The sequence below is a fragment of the Streptopelia decaocto genome (assembly GCF_964273445.1).
Source record: "Streptopelia decaocto genome assembly, chromosome: Z".
NCBI classification, from domain to species: Eukaryota; Metazoa; Chordata; class Aves; order Columbiformes; family Columbidae; genus Streptopelia; species Streptopelia decaocto.
The window spans coordinates 37,064,519-37,085,885 of record NC_138657.1 but is presented as its reverse complement, the minus strand read 5'-3'; the positions used below and the strand labels follow the sequence as shown (position 1 = coordinate 37,085,885).

The 21,367-nt window shown below is 39.2% G+C and overlaps 1 protein-coding gene across 5 annotated transcripts in view; it reads left to right on the top strand.

Moving 5' to 3' along the window:
• PRRC1 (proline rich coiled-coil 1) overlaps positions 1-7,401 on the top strand; it is a 32,131-nt gene extending 24,730 nt beyond the window's left edge. For 4 of the 5 annotated variants that reach the window (XM_082074955.1, XM_082074957.1, XM_082074954.1 and 1 more), the window contains exons 8-9: positions 2,072-2,174; positions 5,873-7,401. In XM_082074955.1, the coding sequence (XP_081931081.1) occupies positions 2,072-2,174; positions 5,873-6,082 (313 nt within the window). In that variant the 3' untranslated portion in view covers positions 6,083-7,401. Of the gene's footprint in view, positions 1-2,071; positions 2,175-3,012; positions 3,281-5,872 lie in introns of those variants that run through there. The other variant, XM_082074958.1, reaches the window with a different exon arrangement.
• The last annotated feature ends 13,966 nt before the right edge of the window (positions 7,402-21,367 follow it).

Genomic DNA, 21,367 nt, shown 5'->3' with positions numbered 1-21,367 from the left:
TGACAGACAGTTCTTGAAGCAGCTTGATAATTAATTTCAAAAACATTAAGGACAATGTCATGTTTTTCTTCATGCAAACTTCAAGTATTTTTTTCTATTGTTTACCTTTTTATTCATGTAATGGGCTTTGATTGATTTTTTTTTTTTTAAATACATACTCTGCTCTTGCACCATTTTTAAAGGTACATTTAGTATCTTCAGTGGAAGATGGATAGTGAATTTACTATTTATTTCCTTCTAGTCTGATTTAGCTGTTTTATTGTATTTCCACAAAGGAGTAACTATGATAATGAGATCTCGGTTTCAAAATAATTGCTGTTCTTGTCATTTGAACTCTCATTCCTAAATCTGAAAATGTTGTTTAAAGTACTGGATGTGAAAGAGTTGACCCAGGACTGCAGTGCTATTCCAAGGAACACTATCTCTTCTGTCTGTACATTACAGGCTCCAAGAATGTCTTGATCTTCAATATTAGTTACAATAAAACAAAGAATAACTGAATGCATGCTTTAATTTTGACTCTGTAGGCAGCATTGAAAGTTTCCTTGCATGGTGTTACAAAAAACATTTGAACTACTTTTTGCCCTTTTTTTTTTATTACAAAGAAATTATAGGTCATGGTGCTAATAACTGATTAATTATTATTCTGAAGCGAGAATTGTAGTTGTACAGTTTTAATGTGGGGATGTAGTCACTGTTTTGCTGATACTATTCACCATACTTGTTCGTCTCCAAAGGAGATGAGTTTCCAAGTAAAGACCCACGAATACTAAGAGCTCTGCACCTAACATCAGATCAGTCACTGCTCACAGCTAAACTTCTCAGTTGTCTGTCAAACAACTGAAGGGCATTACTTCCCCTTCCAAATGTGTGTCCTGAATACTATGTGCAGAACAGGTTGCAAACTCTTTTATGTGTATTTTGCTGTTTAGATTCCTCACTCATTTTTTAATTGGGAGCAAGATATCTTTAACCATGAAGCTTTCTCAACAGTCTTTCATATTTGCAAGTGAGGTAGTCTTCTATCACAGAACATTCCAGTGCTTTGTTCCCTCCTTCAAAGATGCAAAGTGAAGTATTTCTGCCTGTCTTGCTCCAGTAAACTCTTAACATGAAGCTTGTGTGGCCCAGCCAGTCGTTTCTTAAAGTTGGAGTCTTGCATTTCTTTTTATAACAACATCCTTGCTTCCTGCGATTTAAGTAATAAAGTACATAAATAATAAAGTACATAAAGAATATATGTAAATACACATATAAAACAAGAACTACAGTAATATTTTCCTTTTAAAATCTTTTACGATTCTTTGCCTTGCTGTTGTGTTTGTGGTTTCCCTGGATTATGTTTCTCCCATGGAAACTCAACTGTAAAACTGTTATAAGAACTGAATACAGTTAAGTAGTGATGAAGCATTGCTCTTGGTTTTATTTGGATCATATCACTATTGTTAGTTTTTTGATAGGGAGATATGATTTAATGTTTTTGCAAGCCAGATAGGAGAAGCATTCAGGTACTGCTTCAGTAGCCTTTACTGTGTCTGCTACAGGAGACACCATCTTTTCTGAAAGATGCAGAAGTGTTTTTCTGAATAAGTCATTTAAATGATTGTTACAGCATTAGGCATACGAAAAAAAAAATCTTCTGAATATAGAACATGAATGATTGGTAGCTTTTTTTTTTTTAATTGTTAGGGAAATTTATCTTAATGAAAAACATTCTTTCAGAGATTAGGCAAAAATTGTAGCATAGTAAATATGGCCAAAAGGATGTATCTGCACACATGCCCACCCCACCAGCTTTCTTTATTTCTTTGTTCTGTAAGTTTCATGTATTTTATCTGTTTTTATGTACATTATTTATTTGATATGCATACACATGCACTAGAATTTTACATATATATAGAGAGAGAGATATTAAAAATTTACTTGAAAAATGCTAGAGAACTTTGAAACTCATTATTACAACATTTGTAGTAGAGTTTATAAAATGGTCATATTTCAAATGTTGATGTGTTGTTTTTCAATTGAGCGATATTCAGTACTCAAACATAAAGTAACTTGCACGTCATTGCAGGTGGTTTGACATTGGATGTCTGATTATCGAGGATCCAATTCATGGAATTCATCTGGAAGCTTTTACCCAAGCAACACCAGTGCCTTTGCAATACGTTCAGCAGGTGAGTGTTCCTTTTTCTTACCAACATTGGATTAACAGTTGAGACACAAGACTTAACTTGTAATTGTATTGATTATGTCATTTCTTACTGACAGTTGCTCCACTTGAATGTTTTAATTTATGAAATGAGGATTATAACTATTTTTGAATAACGTTTATGGATTACCTAAAAATGTTTGGCATTGGTGGGTAAGCAATTTTTGATTGAGAGTCTCATTCTATAATACATGGCACTTGGAAGAACTAGTTTTACTTTTCTATTAATGAAGAAGAAATATTCCAACAAGAACTTAACCAAGATGAAATATTAAACAAGAAGAAATTAGCCACAAAAAAATAGTCCCTCATAAAGGAGATATAACTTTAACCATTGGAATATTGTTATCAGTCTGTTTCAGTGACTCAAAATTAGCCCTCACGAATCCTTACATAGATAAAATAATACTCTTTCTTCCTCAGGTGTGGAAGGAGGTCTTTGCAGCTTAGGTAATGCACTAAGTAATTGCGTCAAGGTGCAGTAAGCAGTCTTACCAATCTGAAGGCTTTCCTTTCCTTGACTTACTTCACATACATACTGGAGTTTCATCTAATGCCAACAAAACTGTGTAATAGAGAAGTGTCTGTGTGCACGCATATACATGTTAGAAATTCAGTGAAGTAGCTTCTACTTTATCTAGGTACAAGTTTATAAATTGAGATCTTACCACTCATTTCTTAATAAAGCTCATAAATCCTCAGTATTTATGTTGTTAATTACCAGCAAACAGCATACTGTACTAGTTAGTGTTCTGAAAACTCGTTCCTAATAAATATATAAATAAAGGATACCCCTTCTTCAGATCTGTGCTTGAACTTAACTCCAACATGAACATAGAGACTCTCATCTAAAAGGCAAGACTGATTTACACTTCTGACTGCACTATTCTCACAAGGATGTCAAATTTCTGAAATGGAGAGATTGAAATCTTGGAAATATCACGGTTCATCCCACTGAAAATATCACCAGTAGCAGTTTTTAATGGTAATCATGGGATCGTTTACATTTCTTTGGGCACGCACTGGTAATTACTCCAAATTCCAGTCACTGCATGTTGCCTGACAGCAGATATGAGTCATACGCTAGTTAACTCTGGTCTGAAAATTCTTTTTGAATAAATGTTTCTGTAAAGAATTTCAAAACAGAACTGTTTGGGATTTGTTCCTCGGGGAGTTGTTTTGAGAAAACAAGTAGTAGCTATTTACGTTTTGGGGATTTTTTTTGGTAGTACCAATTCCAGCAGAGTGAACGTTTGTGGGGTTGGTTTTACTTCTTATTTTTTGGAGTTCTTTCAGCTTTGAAAAGCTGATGAGTGGCCAAAAGAGAAATATTGCTCAGTCTCTCTGTCATTTTCCAGAATGCTCTCCAAAATGAGTGGAGAAAGATGTGAAGCTACAGGGAAAAAAATTAATCAGGTTGAAATGATGATCTTTAAAGGGCCCTTCCAGGCCAAACTGTTCTATGATGCTATGAAAATAGGCACAGCAATGTGAAGTTACTAAATAAGTGTCACATTTCCTGTGGAGCACTGATATGAACTGATTTTTTTTTTAGCATAAAGCACAATAGGCATCTTCAATTTCCGTTTCACAGAATATTCTGTATTTTGTCATTTTAAAAGTATAGTTAATAGCTTAACTTAGTGAGGATTTTTTTCTTGTGTGTTTTTTTTTTTTTTTTTAATCTTAGGTACACACACTTTGCAACTTTGAAAAGTACTGTTTACCTTGTAATAGCAGAAATTGTACTTGTTCTAACTTTTATGCAACCCATTTAGTGTATAGCTCAGTGTACAGTACAGATTCAGTGGAACTGTAAGCCTCTAAACTTGAATTAAATGGAATTCTACTCTCCTATATAAATAAAACTGTTCTTGTATGTACATCAACAGTAAAACATAGCTTTGTTTTGTACCTCCAGAGTTAATTTTTTTTTAGTTGTGCTATTATATATTTCAGTTAACTTACACATAATGTGTGGTGATGAATCATTTGGTTCTTGTTTGTGTGTATGCAACAGTTGTTACCTTTGTTACCATTATGTCTCTTCTAGAATCAGAGTGGGTTTCTCTCAAGGGCCTGTGAGAAACATATATCTGTATAAATCCAGTCCCGTATCTTTAATAAAAATCTAGATTACAGTAGGAAAAATCCTAGCAATTGTATAGTTGTATGTCAGACTAAAAATAGAGAAGAAACTTGTATGGGACAATGTTATGTTATTTCTTATTCACTGTACAAAAGATTTAGGAGAGGCAACGTTAAAGCAATTATGTTTCATGAAATTCTTGCTAGCTAGGTGTTTTATTGTTCTATGTAATGGAAATAGTGGTAAAAGTAACTGTACAGAATACATACTGTCTCGCTAATGTCTCTACCAATGGCGCAGAGTTTTCTGAGCACATAATATGAGACTCACGGCTGTTCAGAACTCTAAATATTACTTGATTTGAGGAGGTAAAAGGGGGATTTGAGGGCTTGTTTTGAGAACCTTTTTCTATGAGGAGACCAGATGTCATCTTGGTTTTTTTGCTGAGCCAGAAATTGCAACTGGGGAAACTACTGCAATATTGTTGTTTGTTGGGTTGTTTTGTTTTGTTTTGTTTTTTATTTCATTTGAAGTTTACTGATTCTCAGCAGTAAAAATACAAATAATTACTTAATGAAGTTATTTGCAGTTATGGATCATAACAGAGATACTCTGGTCAGATATTCAGTCCCTTCTTGCAGCTAGATGCACTTACTTCTTACTGTTAATGTTCTGACTGATAAGGAGTATTCTGTGTTCCTTTGCTCAAGAAATCTGTCTCTTATGTACCTCATGATAACAAGTTATTTCAATATTGGAGCAGACTGCATATTCTAACAAACTTATATATGGTATTACTGTTGCAAGAGAGTAGTTCTAGGAAGGCTGGAACACATTGAGTTTTGATGTGCTGTGCATACACTGGAAACAGACTGACTTGAATATTTGTTGAAATAAAATCTGTGTGAAGAATTCGGCCAAGTGTGCGATGCTGTGAGGAACTGAGTAATGCTAAGAATAGTCTTAGTGGGACTAAAAGTCTTCTACCTCTCATTGTATGTGAGGGTGGCCACAGGTGGTTGCTTGGGATAAGCATCAGACCAGATAAATGCTGTGATCCTTCCCCCACTGCTTCCCTCTGCTTCCAACTTCAGGGAATTGCAGTATGTGCCCTCTCTGTGATCTCATTAAAATAGCTCAGTCTTCCATTTTTGCCAGGATCAACATTCTTCTTGTATTTGACTACTTTTCTGCTTCAGATGGACATTTTAACCATTTTAAAAACTTTTGAAGGATGAGTCTTTGTATAAATAAGTATAATTATTGATTCCATGTGTTGGCTACTTTTAAAGAGAAGACTACTTCCTAGTAATGGCAGAATGTCTTTACTCTTAAGCATTGTATTTTAGTTTTGTATTGTTCAGATGTCATTTGGATCATGATACATACAAATCCAAAAAGAATAATTGGCTAGGGAAATTATGGGGCAGTCTGAAATTCTGAAACCCTTCAGTTTGACAGGTAGTCCTATTGACATGCAAATGTTTACTTATGAAAGTTGGTAATGGTGAAGACAGAAACAAAACTACTCATTTCAAACTCTTTCAATAATCACTTTTCAAAATGTTACACAGGCTAAGAATCTCACTCCTCAGGACTACAATCTGAGATGGTCAGGCCTGTTGGTGACCGTGGGCGAAGTGCTTGAGAAGAGTGTACTGAACGTCAACAGGACTGATTGGCATGTGGCATTCACTGGCATGTCCCGTCGACAGATGATCTACAGTGCAGCTAAGGCTCTAGCAGGAATGTACAAACAACACTTACTACCCAGGACCGTTTGAAAGAAGGCTGATCCATGACACGAAGGAATACTGGTTTTGATTCTGGAATTGAAGTGGAGGCTTACATATTTTAATTCTCAGTGGATACAACACAGATTTGTAATGTAATTAAACTCTGTTTTACTTTTTCAGAGTGAAGGTAATTTCCGATAGTGGAAATGAGCAATTGCAAATTTTAACTACTATGTGATTTCCAATACGATTCGCGAACCAGGAAATCAGCACAAACATGTATTTATAACTGGGTCAAATAGCATTACGGTTTGTAAAGGGGAATATGCTATTATTTGACACCTTACTAGGCATTTGCTGAGATATTTTAGTTAGTATACTTTTTAAAAGAAGGGGATAATTGTTTAGCTATTTCTGTTATATTAGTAATGCAAACATGTTGACAGTATAACATGTATGTTATATATACATTTCAATAGAGAGAGACTTTCTTGGGGGCTGTGCTTTGGTGGTACTTAACATCTCCTATGTTTGGTGTTTGTGTACAAGTTCTCAGGAGTGATGCTGAGTAGTTTTTAAAACACATAACAGTGAGCTGCTGAAGAAAAGCACAAATCCATGCCCCATTAGTTGAAGTAATTGCTAAATAATTTTGAAATCTCATTTTCTATGCTGCATCTTTTTTCTTTTTATGTAACAGTAATGAAATTCATGTCCAATTGAAACACTAGACAAATTTCAAGTTGCTTCAGTGGATTTTAGATCATGTACCATATACACATGAAATTAGCTCAGCAGTTTCAACAACATAATTTACTCAAGTGCTTCCAAACTTTGTATTTTGTATGGAATTATGTAATTTCTTCTATCAAGTTATGATTGTCATCAATTTGATGTGGAAAATGCTGAAATGTGTATCCCTTGCTTTGCTATCCTATGTTTTCTAAACATTTTTAAGTCTTAAAAGCCTTGATGTCATGAGCTCACTGTTTCTCGTATAAATCTTCAGTGATGTCTGATTTTCTTTTCATGGCTATCAATGCCCTCTATCTATACTCGCACAATCTTAAACCTTTATTTAGAAATATGGAAACATTTGTGAAGAAAATATTTTGGTAATAATACTTTTTTTAAGAAATGAAGAATAAACATACTTTTTTGTTTGCCTTAAAGAAGCAGTTCTTCAGCTTGTATTGCTCTGCCTTTACCTTTCTTAGATGCTTTCAAAGGACATTTTTATATACAATATATTGTTAAGACAGCTCACATTTGTACCCGGTAAAAGCCTATTTCCAAGTAATATATTTTGCCTTAATGGGCTTACTCTGTAAATTAATTGAATAAATGTTTTTTCCTAGATGATTGTATCTATTTTAAAGGTTTATTTTTTAATATAGCTGATGAAGATTTGTTTATTGCAATTATAGTTACATGGTCAAGTTACAAACTTGGCACATACATAAATGCCTATCTTGTCTGAGAAAAGCCCAGAACGAACAGAATGTGAGTTTTGCAGTCATGAGGTCTCTTGTTGGTAGTACTTCCTTCGTACCATAAACTAAAAGGATGATACAGGGACCTTCTGTTTGTCATTGTTCAGTAAAAGCATCTTTGCTTTTATTGCAATTTCAGTTTTCATTGTATAATATGTTGAATGCTGCCCTTTCATCCCCTGCTTACAGCACCCTCCATGATGCCAAGGGAAAAGGACATGTAATCATCAGTAGGCTTATGTGCCCCAGCATAAGTTAAAATTAAAACTGAAGAGGAATATCCATTTTCTTTCTCCCTTTCCTGGTACTGCCCTTCGTTGTTTTTCAGAGGTGATAGGATCAGAGGCGGAAGGCAGCTTCTTATTTTGCAGGACCTGGTTCACTGTGGTGACATTGGCTGTTCCAGCATTCCAGCTATCTTACGAGGCTGATGATGTGTCATACTCCAAGGCTGCCCTGGCCTGACTTAGAGAATTCTTAGGTCTATATTCTTCTATAGAAATTTTCCATCTTTATGGCAAAATGGGAGTTACTGCCCGCTCCCTGTTCTTTCTCCTCATGGTTGGGTGCTGGGGTATGACATGGTCAAGTGAAACAGTCTTTCTCCATTCAAAATCCCTGGCTCAATGAAGGTCTTCTGATGTAGTTTTGACTGTTCACCCAAGAACGAAAACAACTCAGTTTGATAGCTTACTATTAGTTCCCTGCCTTTACTGAGCATTGCTTGTTTATGTATTAAAAAAATTGACATCCTCGTATAAAAGCCAGGAGTTCAACTTTTTCCCTGAGAGGCCAAGGAAAGGCAAAATGTCTGCAGGATGCTCTGGGAAGCTAACCAATTTTGAAATTACTTCCTACCTGATGGAAGGCCTTTTTCGGGATCTCAGTTGCAATTGGCATGGATGAATGCTGGAGTAAGTTAAGGTAACATCCTGCTTTTTAACATCTGCTGGGTAGTGTTGTGGGCAATAATAGAAGAAGCTCAACAGCTAGGACACTGACATCCTGTGTTAAATTTATATTGACATCAACTTAGAAAAAGACATTTGGACATGTAAAGACAACTCTCAACTGCTACTCATCACTGTAGATACAGCTGTAGATGCCATTTCTGTTGCTTTGTGAATGGTTATGTTTGCTCATGTATGAGTGTCATAAAAAAAAGACAGGGAAAGCTCCCAGATTCGAAGATGAAGGATATCGAGGATTGCTGAAAATGGTCCTGGGGATATGTCCAGAAGGGAGACTAGCTATACTAATTCCAGTGTTTTATTTCCTCATTTGGAATTGCTGTTCTAGTTATTTTGTTTACTGTATCTTTTATAACAAGCTGTATTGAAAGCAATTTTTCCATGACCATGGTCTTGTTCAGTACTCTCGTGATGTTTTGGAGCTATTTGCCACAAAAATGCTACTATTGTCACAGCGGGAAATACACGTTGATAAAAAAAAAAACAAAAAAAAACAAACATAATTTGACCTGACATCCATCTATTGTAGCTTTTGCCTCACTGCAGTCAAATATAAAAGCATGATAATCAGCAGGGAGGAGAAGGCCAGGCTGTGAGACATGGGCTGCATCTGCAGGTAAGCCAAAATGTAGTAATAACCGTGTGTTCTGCTATGATGTTGGTGTCACTGACTGTATTTGCTGCACATCTTTCTGATGGTAATGTAGTTTCATTCCCTGCCAGCCTGTGGTCAGTTCAGTTCCTTGGGGCTGGACTGTGACAGTTGCATCAGTGTTTCTCAGCATGGCCTAATTACTGTGGCAAAGGTGTCCTGATTACAAATCTTTACATGCTCATGTGCATGCTGAATATGCTTCAAGTCACTTGTGCATTGCACAGTAGCAGGATTTTAGGTTTTGTTATGGAAATTGGTATTTAGAAGAGCTGTGATAAATTCAGGTTGAACTTAGGCAGATCTGTATAGGCTAATAAGAGATGGATCAGCCTCCAAAAAAAAAAAACAAAACCAAAACAACAAACTAGCACAAGGATTTTATATATAGGAAGAATATTGGATTTTTATTCTGGGTCTGAAAAAGTTTCAGGACTTAACAAAGTTGTTTAAAGAAATGAGAGCAAGCACCTGCCAACAGTGTAGAAGGCTGTGAAATTCTTTTATTATGCACATGTGTTGCCAGCTCTAAGAGTCAGTTAAATAATTTTTGTTTTGAAAAGTGAGATTTTAGTAGATCAGAGAGAAGGTAATGATATTTTTCCAGTTTTTAATTGTGATTGGTTTTCTTGAAGGGGAAAAAGCCTGCTGTGTCAACAGGCATCCTGTTAAAAAACATTCTCTGTCACACATGCTTTTTGTGACAAGTTACTCCTGGTGGCCACTATAGAGCTTTCCCATTGGTATTAGGAGTTTTGGATGGTTCTTATTATCAATGGACTTAGGAAATTCTGATTTTGTTTTAAATAAATGTACTCTGCCTGTTTGGTCCAACATCACTACAAGTAACCCCTGAGAACGTGTTTAAAGAAACGAAGCAGAAAACATAGAAGGATGGCTTAGCTAAGGAATATCCCCACAACTATCCCACACAGTGATGAGGCTGAAAAGTTTAATGAGCTGAGAGGTTCCCAGGGGCAGAATAAATGAATTGTGAAGGCTGGATCCAGCTGCATGACTGGAAAGCTCGGAGGCCAGAACTGAGCGCAGAAGTTTCTGAGAGGTTTGCTGCAAGCAGTCAGCTTGCCTGCTTGTCTGGTTCAAAAATGAGTGTTTAGGAAAGAGTGAAATATTTAGATTTAGTTTTTTCTCTTTTTCCCAATATTCTGGTCCTATAGTTAGTATATCCATTCTGTACAAAAAAAGGATACTCCGTATGTGTGGAAATGCCTGTAGAGTGCTTAAAAGTTATCTAGCAGATGTCCAAGTGGAACGCTTTGCAAAAAGAAGCCAGATACTTGTCTGAGTAGTAGTATCTTCAAAAAGAGGAACAAGTGCTTACCAGTTACATGTGTACCTGTGAAACAAAGTGTGCATGGGGTGGCAACAGAGATGAGCTCACATGTGCTAATTTCCTTCTAGTTAGTGCAGATGACAACAGAAGGAAAAATATGGGTGCATTTGGGCTCTGGATACTTTTGGACTGGTTGATGCTCTGCCATGAAAGCCTTGGTTTTTTCAAAGCACTTGCTAATTGTGTCTAAGGTACAGGTGTTGAATGTGGCTGTGTGTGCTTCCAGCTTTTGCTTGTTGTGGTGCCCTGCCCTAAGAATATACAATACAGAATAGCAAAGTTGAAAATGAGATGTATGCTGGAAATGAATGCCAGGTTCAAATTCAGTCCTTTTGCAGTTGATTTGATTTCACTGAAGATACACACACAAAAAAAAGAGCAAATAGGGATTACTGATTGTTTTCAACTCCTTAATGTGTATAAGTACTTTTGAGAAAAAATACCCAGGTGTGCCCTCTCTATAAAATTAGATAGTGGAATTTTACGCAGGATGTCACAAATGAGGATTTTGAAGGAGAGTGTAACAGGGTTATCAGTAGAGAAGGGCTGGAAATCTAAATGTGCAAAACTGCCTCGCTCCAACAAAATCTTTTGTATGGAATCATTTGCACAGAGTCAGTGGTCTGAACAGACTTTTGGTGTAGAAAGTATATAGTTACCCCAGCTCTTGGGCTGTGGCCTTGGTCAGACATTGACTTTACAAGCAGCACTAGTGGCTTAAAGTGTTACAGCCCTGTTGGAAGAGGCTTCTGCCTCTGCAGATTTCCTAGCAGAATAAGCTCTCCTCAAGATCAGCTGAAGTTACCTGGGGCTGCCCTCACACTCTGTTTTGCCTGAAGCCAGGCTGGGTTGAAAAGTTACTGCTCTGGGCGTGGCCTCAGTTTTTTCATCACGGCACCATTCAGAGCAGCACAGCTCTGTTAGGAAAATCTTGGTTGTAGAATTCCCCACACATGTATTGACGCTGTTCTGATATCTTTCACCCAGCTGTCCTTCTCAGGATTTGACATAACATCAGTGATTAAAGGATGTGGCACGTGGGGCCTACCAAAACAGCAAATGTAGTTTGGTGAAACGTCTTGACCCAAACCCGGAAACAGAACAGCCTCAATGACTGCTCGTATACTTTCCAGAATGTTCTCCTTTAACAAAAGGTTTTTAGAAATGCCTTCCAATACCAGTAATCTTTTTTAGACACCTGCTGAATTTGGGCAAGATAGTCAGCAATGGCAGAAGAGGGCAAAGAAATGAATGAAGTATGAAAAGATGTGAAAGCAATTAGGAGAGTACTAGAGAAGTAGGAACTTCTAGTGGGGAATGAAGGAAAAGGTACAGAAACTCAATTGTCTTTTATTCAATGCCAGGGATACAGGAGGTGGTAGAGGGTAGCTGAGAAATCAGATGTGAGTATGAATTAACTTGAGTGTGCTACTGCTGATTTTGGCCAGCTTTAGTAGATCACCAACACATATATGCAAGTCATGCAATAGAGAGGTTTAGCGTAATTGCGATTCAGTATCTATGTTTAATTAGGTTTACATGTTACCTTTGATGTTTACCCTTGCACGCAGCATAGGGTAGTTCCTTCAGTGAGTGTTTTTCGAGGTGGAGGTTTTTGAAAAACTTCTATAACTTGTGAAAATGAGAATTTTAATGAAAATTCTTTCACAGAATCACAGAATCGACTTGGAAAAGACCTCAGAGATCATCGAGTCCAACCCTTGGTCCAACTCTAGTCCGTTTATTAGATCATGGCACTAAGTGCCATGTCCAATCTCAGTTTAGAAACCTCCAGGGACGGCAAGTCCACCACCTCCCTGGGCAGGCCATTCCAATGCCTGACCACTCTCTCTGTAAAGAATTTCTTTCTAATATCCAGCCTAAATTTCCCCTGGCAGAGTTTAAGCCCATGCCCCCTTGTCCTATTGCTAACTGCCTGGGAGAAGAGACCAATCCCCACCTGGCTATAACTTCCCTTCAGGTAGTTCTAGAGAGTGATGAGGTCACCTCTAAGCCTCCTCTTCTCCAGACTAAACAACCCCAGCTCCCTCAGCCTCTCCCCATAGGTCTTATGCTCAAGTCCCTTCACCAGTCTTGTTGCTCTTCTCTGGACTCGCTCCAGCACTTCAATGTCTTTCCTGAACTGAGGGGCCCAGAACTGAACACAATACTCCAGGTGTGGCCTCACCAATGCAGAGTACAGGGGAAGGATCACTTCCCTTGTCCTGCTGACCACGCTATTTTTGATACAGGACAGGATACCATTGGCCTTCTTGGCCACCTGGGCACACTGATGGCTCATGTTGAGCTTCCTGTCAATTAGTACCCCCAGGTCCCTTTCTGCCTCACTGCTCTCCAGCCACTCTGCGCCCAGCCTGTAGCGCTGCAGGGGGTTGTTGTGACCAAAGTGCAGCACCCGGCACTTGGCCTTATTGAACTTCATCCCATTGGAATCAGCCCATTTTTCCAGTCTGTCCAGATCCCTCTGCAGAGCCCTCCTGCCTTCCAGCAGGTCGACACTCCCTCCCAACTTGGTGTCATCAGCAAATTTGCTGATGATGGTCTCAATCCCTTCATCTAAATCGTCAATAAAGATGTTAAACAGGACTGGACCCAACACCGACCCCTGGGGAACACCACTAGTGACTGGCCGCCAGCTAGATGCAGCCCCATTCACCAGCACTCTCTGGGCCCGGCCCTCCAGCCAGTTCTCAACCCAGCATAGAGTGCACTTGTCCAAGCCATGGGCTACCAGCTTTTGCAGGAGTATATTATGGGAGACAGTGTCAAAGGCCTTGCTGAAGTCCAGATAGACCACATCCACAGCTTTCCCCTCATCCACCAGGTGAGTTACCTGATCATAAAAGGAGATCAGGTTGGTCAGACAGGACCTGCCTCTCCTAAACCCATGCTGGCTGGGTCTGATCCCTTGTCCATCCTGAAGGTGCTGTGTGATTCCATTCAGGATGATCTGCTCCATAACCCCGCCAGGCACTGAGGTCAGGCTGACAGGCCTGTAGTTGCCAGGGTCAGCTTTGCAGCCCTTTTTGTGGACTGGGGTAACATTGGCCAATTTCCAATCATATGGGACCTCCCCAGTGAGCCAGGACTGTTGGAAGATGATGGAGAGAGGCTTGGCAAGTTCTTCTGCTAGCTCCCTCATCACCCTAGGATGGATCCCATCTGGTCCCATTGACTTGTGAGGATCCAGATGGCTCAGTAAATCACCAACTATTTCCTCCTAGAATACAAGGGGCCTATTTGGGTTCCTATCTCTGTCAACCACCTCCAGACATGAGTTGTCCTGAGGGCCACCTGTCTTACTCTAGTAAGAGTCTTACTGGTACCAGTCTTTACCAGTCTTACTGGTAAAAACTGAGGCAAAGTAGGTATTAAGTACCTCAGCTTTCTCCTCATCTTTGTTAACTATATTTCCCTCAGAGTCCAACAGAGAATGGAGATTTTCCTTGCCCCTCCTTTTGTTGTTAACATATTTGAAGAAGGACTTTTTATTATCCCTGACAGAATTGGCCAAATTAACTTCAAATTGCACTTTTGTTTCCCTGATTTTTTTTCTGCATGATCTAGCTATTTCCATAAATTCTTCATAAGTAGCCAGCCCTTTTTTCCACAGTCGGTAAAGTCTCTTTTTATTTCTGATTTCATTCAGAATCTCCCTGTTTAGCCAAGCCGGATGTCTTCCCCGCCGGCTAGCCTTTCGGCACACTGGTATAGCCTGTTCCTGCGCACTCAAAACCTCCTGCTTGAAGCATGTCCAACCCTCCTGGGCCCCCTTGTTTTTAAGCATTGTTTCCCAGGGTATGCTCTGAACTAGACTTCTGAATAGGCAAAAATCTGCCCTCCGGAAGTCCAGCGTAGAGGTTTTGTTAATGGTTTTCCTTGCATCTCTGAGTATTGAGAATTCTATTATTTCATGGTCACTATGCCCCAGGCGGCCTCCAACCACTACATCTCCCACCAGCCCTTCTCTGTTTGTAAACAGTAGGTCTAGCGGGGTCTTGCCTCTGGTAGCCTCATTTACCAGCTGATGAAGGAAATTGTCCTCTATACACTCTAGGAACTTCCTAGACTGCCTCTTCTGTGCAGTATTGAGCTCCCAGCAGATATCCGGCCGGTTAAAGTCCCCCACAAGAACAAGGGCCGTCGTTTTTGAGACATCTGCCAGCTGCTCGTAGAATAATTAATCTCCTTCATCATCCTGGTTGGGTGGTCTATAACAGACACCCACGAGGATGTCAGCCTTGTTGGACTTCCCTCTGATTCTGGTCCACAGGCACTCAACCTTGTCACTGCTGACCTCAATTTTAACAGAGTCAAGTGACTCTCTAACATACAAAGCCACCCCTCCACCTCTCCTACCCTGCCTATCTTTTCTGAAGAGCTTGTAGCCACACATAGCAGCACTCCAGTCATGAGAGTCATCCCACCATGTTTCTGTGATGGCAATCATGTCATAGCTTTCCTGCTGCACGATGGCTTCCAGCTCCTCTTGTTTGTTGCCCATACTGCGTGCATTAGTGTACATGCACTTCAAGTGGGCTGCTGGTTTCACTCTTAATTCAGGCTTTCCATCTTTCATCTCGTCTTTGGAGAGCCCAGTTTCAATCCCTTCCCCCTTCAAACCTAGTTTAAAGCCCTCCTGATCAGCCCTGCCAACTTATGGGCTATAGTCCTCTTGCTCTCCCTAGAAGGATGAAGCCCATCTGATTTGAGGAGAGTAGGTACCATGGAGCTTGCCCCATGGTCAAAAAACCCAAAATTTTGACGACGACACCAATCCTTAAGCCACCTGTTGATGAGATATTTATAACATTAGCCTTTTTTTCTTAATAGTGTGATGTGTTACAGACTTTGCAGATGGAAATGAAGAGTTTATCTCTGAACAGTATTCAGTCTGAAAGACAGAACTATGGGGGTCTAGTTTGCAATTACATTTAATAATTCTTGATCAAGCAGATTTAAAAAAAAAAAGTCTCTCTTAGTTTCCTACTTTTGGCAAGCACTAGAATGAGTAGCAAATGAGAACATTCTGTATCCCATCAAAAGTTGTTCACAGATGTGAAAACCAGAATAAAATAGCTTCAAACATGGTTAGTTTTCCAGTGTGGATTTTAACTTCAACAATTAAGTCTGTCTGTAATCTATGAAGAACTTGCATTTTGACATCCTGAATCTCAGAGCCATTTGGCTTTGACTTTATGGCTCTGTTCCATCCATAGTTATACAATTAAGGAAAAACTATTCACATAAAAGTAATGGTGTACAGAGCTACAGTTCCTAAAAGGAAAAAAAAAAAGCCATTTGGTTTGATTTATTGTCTTATTGTGCCGAATTCTGTTGAAGCTTTAGATATTCCAGCCAGTTGACTTTGTAAACCAGCCAGACTATGACCTGGCAACTGAATTGCGAATACACAGTGCTGCAGAGGAATAACAGATCCAAACCCGCACAACTGCTGCTTCTGAACTAACACAGTGATTTTTCATATACTGGAATGAAAGCAAATGTAGTCTTAAAGAGGTTACAGGCAAATTAAAAAAAAAAAAATACTGAGAAAGTGGTTTCCTGTATCTTTACATTCTACAAGTGTGGGTGATTGTAGCCATGGACTTCCCTGTAATAGAGGGAAGTACCTCGTATAGTAAAGGAGGGAGCAGGTGAGTTGCTCTTCCAAGGTTATGTTGGCTTTCTTTAATACAAAGTTACATAGAATTCTGTGTTATGTCTGAGTTTTTTGGTATCAATCACAAAAACATATTTCCTGTAAGAATATGCTCTGTGACAGGAGTGAATGTGATTTTTTTTTTTTTTTTTTTTTAATGGGGTGCTGGAAATGATGCATTGAGACTTTCAAACTTCTTTTAATCTATTTTTGTCAGATCAATGCAAACAGCATGTATTTAATAAAGATCAAACTTTAACTATTGCGGTAGCTCTGAGAACCATGCATTAAGTCAAATTCCTCCCTCAGTTTTCTCTCGTGTTCCATCAAAAGTCTCTGGGTTTTAAATTCTCACTTGAAAAGGCTTAGTTTGAGTATCTTGTGCAGTTCAGTCAATTATCTGAATTTTATAGGATTATTTCCTAATGAAAGAAAACACTTTTCTCATCTGACAGGATACTAGAGGGAACTAGTTGTTCCCTGTTGCCCTGCTTATGTAATAAAAATGGGTTGTGTCTTCTGGTGAGAAAATGAGTTGATAAAAGATACAGGCTTAATTAAACTCTTGACTGGCTATATTTACTGACTTGGGACAGGCTGTGAAAAAAAGGCATTTAACCACAATGAGAAACACCACAATTCATTTTTTCCTCAACTATCAGAGTGCTGTTCTTTCTGCTTTTACAATAGACCACACATGAATGCATAGTAATTAAGGATTGTTTTCATGACCTAATTCTTACAGTTGCAAACTGTTGCAAATGAGCGGTGGTTGTTCCAGGAGTTCTTGGAAAAGTGCAGGAAGTTGTATTTTGTGTAAGGGTGAGTATTTTTGACCAGTAGTGGAATTCTGAAATAACTATGCCATCCAACAAGAGAGAAAAATCAGTATCTTGCAAAGCAACAGGTGTAGAAAGTCTTCCCAGACAGACCAAAAGCCCAGCCTGCAATCAACAGTGTGCTTGGGATGTTGCTGTGGGATGAATGATGCACATGCAAGACACATACTGCAATTCATTTTTTGAAAAGATGTATTAAAAGCAAAACAACAAACGTGTCTGAAGAGGAAAGGACAGGAGAATGTTTATTTTCAATATAATGGGAGCTACTGTAATAATAGTCACAATGTTATGTGGATCTCAGAGTGTTTATAAAAATGCACATCCAAATACTTAGAAGGTTGTATGCATTTTAATGTAAGCATTATAAGCTCTCTCTGTTCTATGTAGCTGCAGCCCTTTGTATCTTTGTATCCGCAGATTCTGGTTTCTTGGACATTGCAACTCAGTAACACCAGAGATACAAAATTTGGCCTTAAATTGATAAGTCTAAGAAATTAAAATTATCACTAGGGATAAGGTGATTTAGTTTCATTTATGTGACAGTGCTACAAATCCTGTGAAGCTATGAAGGTACGTTCTCTTTCCACCAGTGACAACCAAAGTAGTGAGTAATTTTGAACCACCATAGTCTTAGAATCATAGGATGTCCTGAGTTGGAAGGGACCCACAAGGATCACCGAGTCCAACTCCTGTCCCTGCACAGGACAACCCCACAGTTCACACCACGTGTCTGAGGGCGTTGTCCAGTGTCTTCTTGAACACTGCCTGGCTGGGGGCCGTGACACCTCGCTGGGCGCCTGTTCCAGTGCTCCAACACCCTCTGGGGGAAGAACCTTTTCCTAATGTCCATCCTAAACCTCCCCTGGCACATCTTCCTGACATTCCCTGGGGTTCTGTCATTGGTCACCAGAGAGAAGAGATCAGCGCCTGCCCCTCCTCCTCCCCTTGTGAGGAAGCTGCAGCCGCCATGAGGTCTCCCCTCAGTCTCCTCCAGGATGGGCAAACTCAGTGACTTTAGCTGCTCCTCATATGGCTTTCCCCCCAAACCTCCACCAACTTTGTATCCCTCTTCTGGACACTCCCCAGTAGCTTTATATCCTTTTTATCCTGTGTTGCCCAGAACTGCACACAGTGCTCCAGGTGAGGCCGCACCAGTGCAGAGCAGAGCGGGACAATCACCTCCCTCGCCCGGCTGGCTTTCTGGGTTCTTAAGTGCAAGCATGAAACAAAGGCTGATGCCTGCAGATGCCATGACTGACATAGGTAGATCTCAGAACTCGTTTCTGGTTCCCATGAGCTGTATAGGAACCTGTCTGTGGTAGGAACAGTGCTTTTTCCCTAGGAAGCTGTGGAAGACCTAGCTGATGAAGTATGTAGCACAAAGCTGAGGAGGGAGGGGTATAAACCTAATTTAAAATGATAAAGTATAAGGATGAGGAGTTGAAGCTGTATTTTGGGAACAAACATTGTGAAGGAAAGGGAGGAGGAAGCATGTGAGACAGAGCTGGTGCAAAATCCAGCCACTCTTGGTGATGGTGTCACCATATCTTCTCTGGCCACTCTAACTATCCAGAATAAATTTGGAAGCCACTGCATGAGTGACTTTGCTTTTCTTTCCTATTCTTGGAGGACTATCTGATACTGGGTAGGAAATAGGTGAACAAATCAGATTGGATCAGTACACAGGAAGAGAATAAAGACTTATCCAATGCACATGAAGAAGTTCTAGCAATGTCTGTACAATACTTTTATGAAGTCATGAGTGTGAATGCACACAGTTTTAGACAAATCAAAAACGGTGCTACCTTTTCTTGGGTTCATTTCTAGCAGTGAAGTTTTCCTAATATTAAAGGGAAAGTTTTGTCATTCTGCCCACAAAAGACCTTCATGAATTTTTTTGAGTGACCTATTTAATTTGCTTTGCTAATCTTGGTTACCTCTCGCTGCAGCCTGTTCATATCACCTACAATTTGCTCTCTGCTTTCTGCAGTAGCCCACCTCTCTCTCTCGTTTCTGTTGAATGAAGCATTATTGTTTCTAGTCAAACTCTCAGTCCTTTACTAGTTTAAATCAGTGTTGTTTTATTAACATAAGTGGAAACATAACAGTTAATGCAGGCTGATGAAGTAGCTCCATGTTTTCATTATTTTGATTTGGTTTCATTTAAAGACAGCAGGTCATAAGATACTTTTCAGAGTTCTGCAGAACTGGATAATACCAAACCATTGCTTCCATATAATTAATTGAATAGGAAAAACGATTTTCTTTGCAGTTCGTTTTGACTTTTGAGTTGTGGCAAAACCAAACCAAACTGAGTTTGAATCAACAGATTAAAAAATTGCATGAAACACACAGAAACCTGAGCTTGCACATACCTTGTAGTTTTGGGAACTGAAGAGAGCTCGTATGCTGCCCAGTATTTTGGAGCCTCAGAAATCCATCTGGCTACTTGTTGGCCATGACCAAAAACATCCGTCTAGTTAGTGCTAACTGAACTCATCTGGCATTAAAATGGAGAGCTGAATAAACACTGTTTTATGAGAGCAGATCTCTCCAGTCAATGTTGACAGGTTTTCAGTATGAAGTTGAGCAGAACATCCAGCCTCTGCCAGTATAGTGTCCTTCTAACTGTGGAGTTGCCTTGTTACCTTTAAATTTAGTTTTTCAAAGGAAAACATATTTCTGTTGCATTTTTTTTTTAAGCCACTCAAACAAAGCACCTGCTCCGAAAATTGCTACTTGTAGAGGAAATTGCAGCCAATTCCTAGTATACTGCTATGAATAAAACAGTTACAATAATAGAGTTTCAGTGCATATATTTTTATTTACTTCGGATTGTGTAGTAAGGGAGGAACATTTCTTGGTAAAGAGTGTAATTGTGTATTCTACACATCTTCAGTGCAGAAGGCAGTGTAGGAAAACAGCTCGGAGGCAGAAAACATAACAGTCTCTGTAAGCAATCATAAACACCACATGATTTTGCACACTCTATGTGGGTATCTACATAAAAGCAACTGTTGCTTTCAAAAGTATCAGAACAAAGAGAAGTTGTATCTGTCCATTTATTTATTTATAGTCATCCTATTGTTTCTGTGTACCATAACACATTAAAGATTTTATTTTTTTTATGTCCTACTTTATTCAGCATAGATGTAATATTTGTGAGATGTTACAGTTGAAAGAATCCAAATGTGGTGGGATGTGGGGCTGTTTGCTGAGCAAGCTAGATCACTGCCCATGCCACAGCAACCCTCTCAGTTTGACTATGCCAGTGTTTTGGTGAAGGCAAGTTCCCACGGGGCAAATGCTTGTGTTTGCTTCTTTTCCTTGTTTGCATGTATTGAACACTGTTGATATGGCAGCCCTAGTGCTCTACTTCTGTGTGAATGTTTCAGGTTGCACATGCCGTGTGCTGGGCGGAAAGCATTTGGTATGTTAAATTTCGGATATGTAGGCCCTGGCTGTGTATTTTCTTCTGTGTACTGCTCTGAAAGAAAGATGAGGCATTCTGAGAGTAGTCCTGTAATTATCTGCTCCAGGGATACCAATGCCAAGAAAGCGAAGGAAAACAAAAGGGATGCCAGACCCGTCTGTCAGGGGTTGCAGCCAGTGCAGCCATAGCATAGTATACTGCTATGAATAAAACAGTTACAATAATAGAGTTTCAGTGCATATATTTTTATTTACTTCGGATTGTGTAGTAAGGGAGGAACATTTCTTGGTAAAGAGTGTAATTGTGTATTCTACACATCTTCAGTGCAGAAGCCAGTGCAGCTGCATGTGCCTGGTGTGTCTGCTGAGCGTGCATAAACTGCCATGTTCTGCTCCAGCCAAAGCCGGGGGCAGAAGGTTTTACAATGGCTTCTTTTAGGTGGATGTTGGTGTTATTTTGCAAGCACAGCTGATGAAAACTTCAAAATAATATAACGGTATGGCATGTGGTACATATGAATATTATGTGAACATAGTCTTTGTGACTCCTAACTTTCTCACACTAATTATGCTGTCTCAAAATGAAGCCCTGCTGGTTTTATTGTTTTTCTGGGTTGGATTGGTTTTGGTTTGGTTCTAGTTTTTTGTTTTGTTTGTTTGTTTATTTGTTTTTCTTTTACCACGACATTTCTATGGTTCTGTTTTATTTACAGATTCAAACTCTTGTTGTGTGCAAATACCCTTAACAAGCAGCAGAGCACAAGAAGAAAATAGATGTTGTGCTTCTGACAGATTTGTTTAGCTGTGCTTTTTACTTCTTATTTCCTGATAGGTATTAGTTCAGCCATCCTGATCTTATATTTCTATTTATTTCTCCTCAACCTAGTCTGATTCACTGAAGCTCCC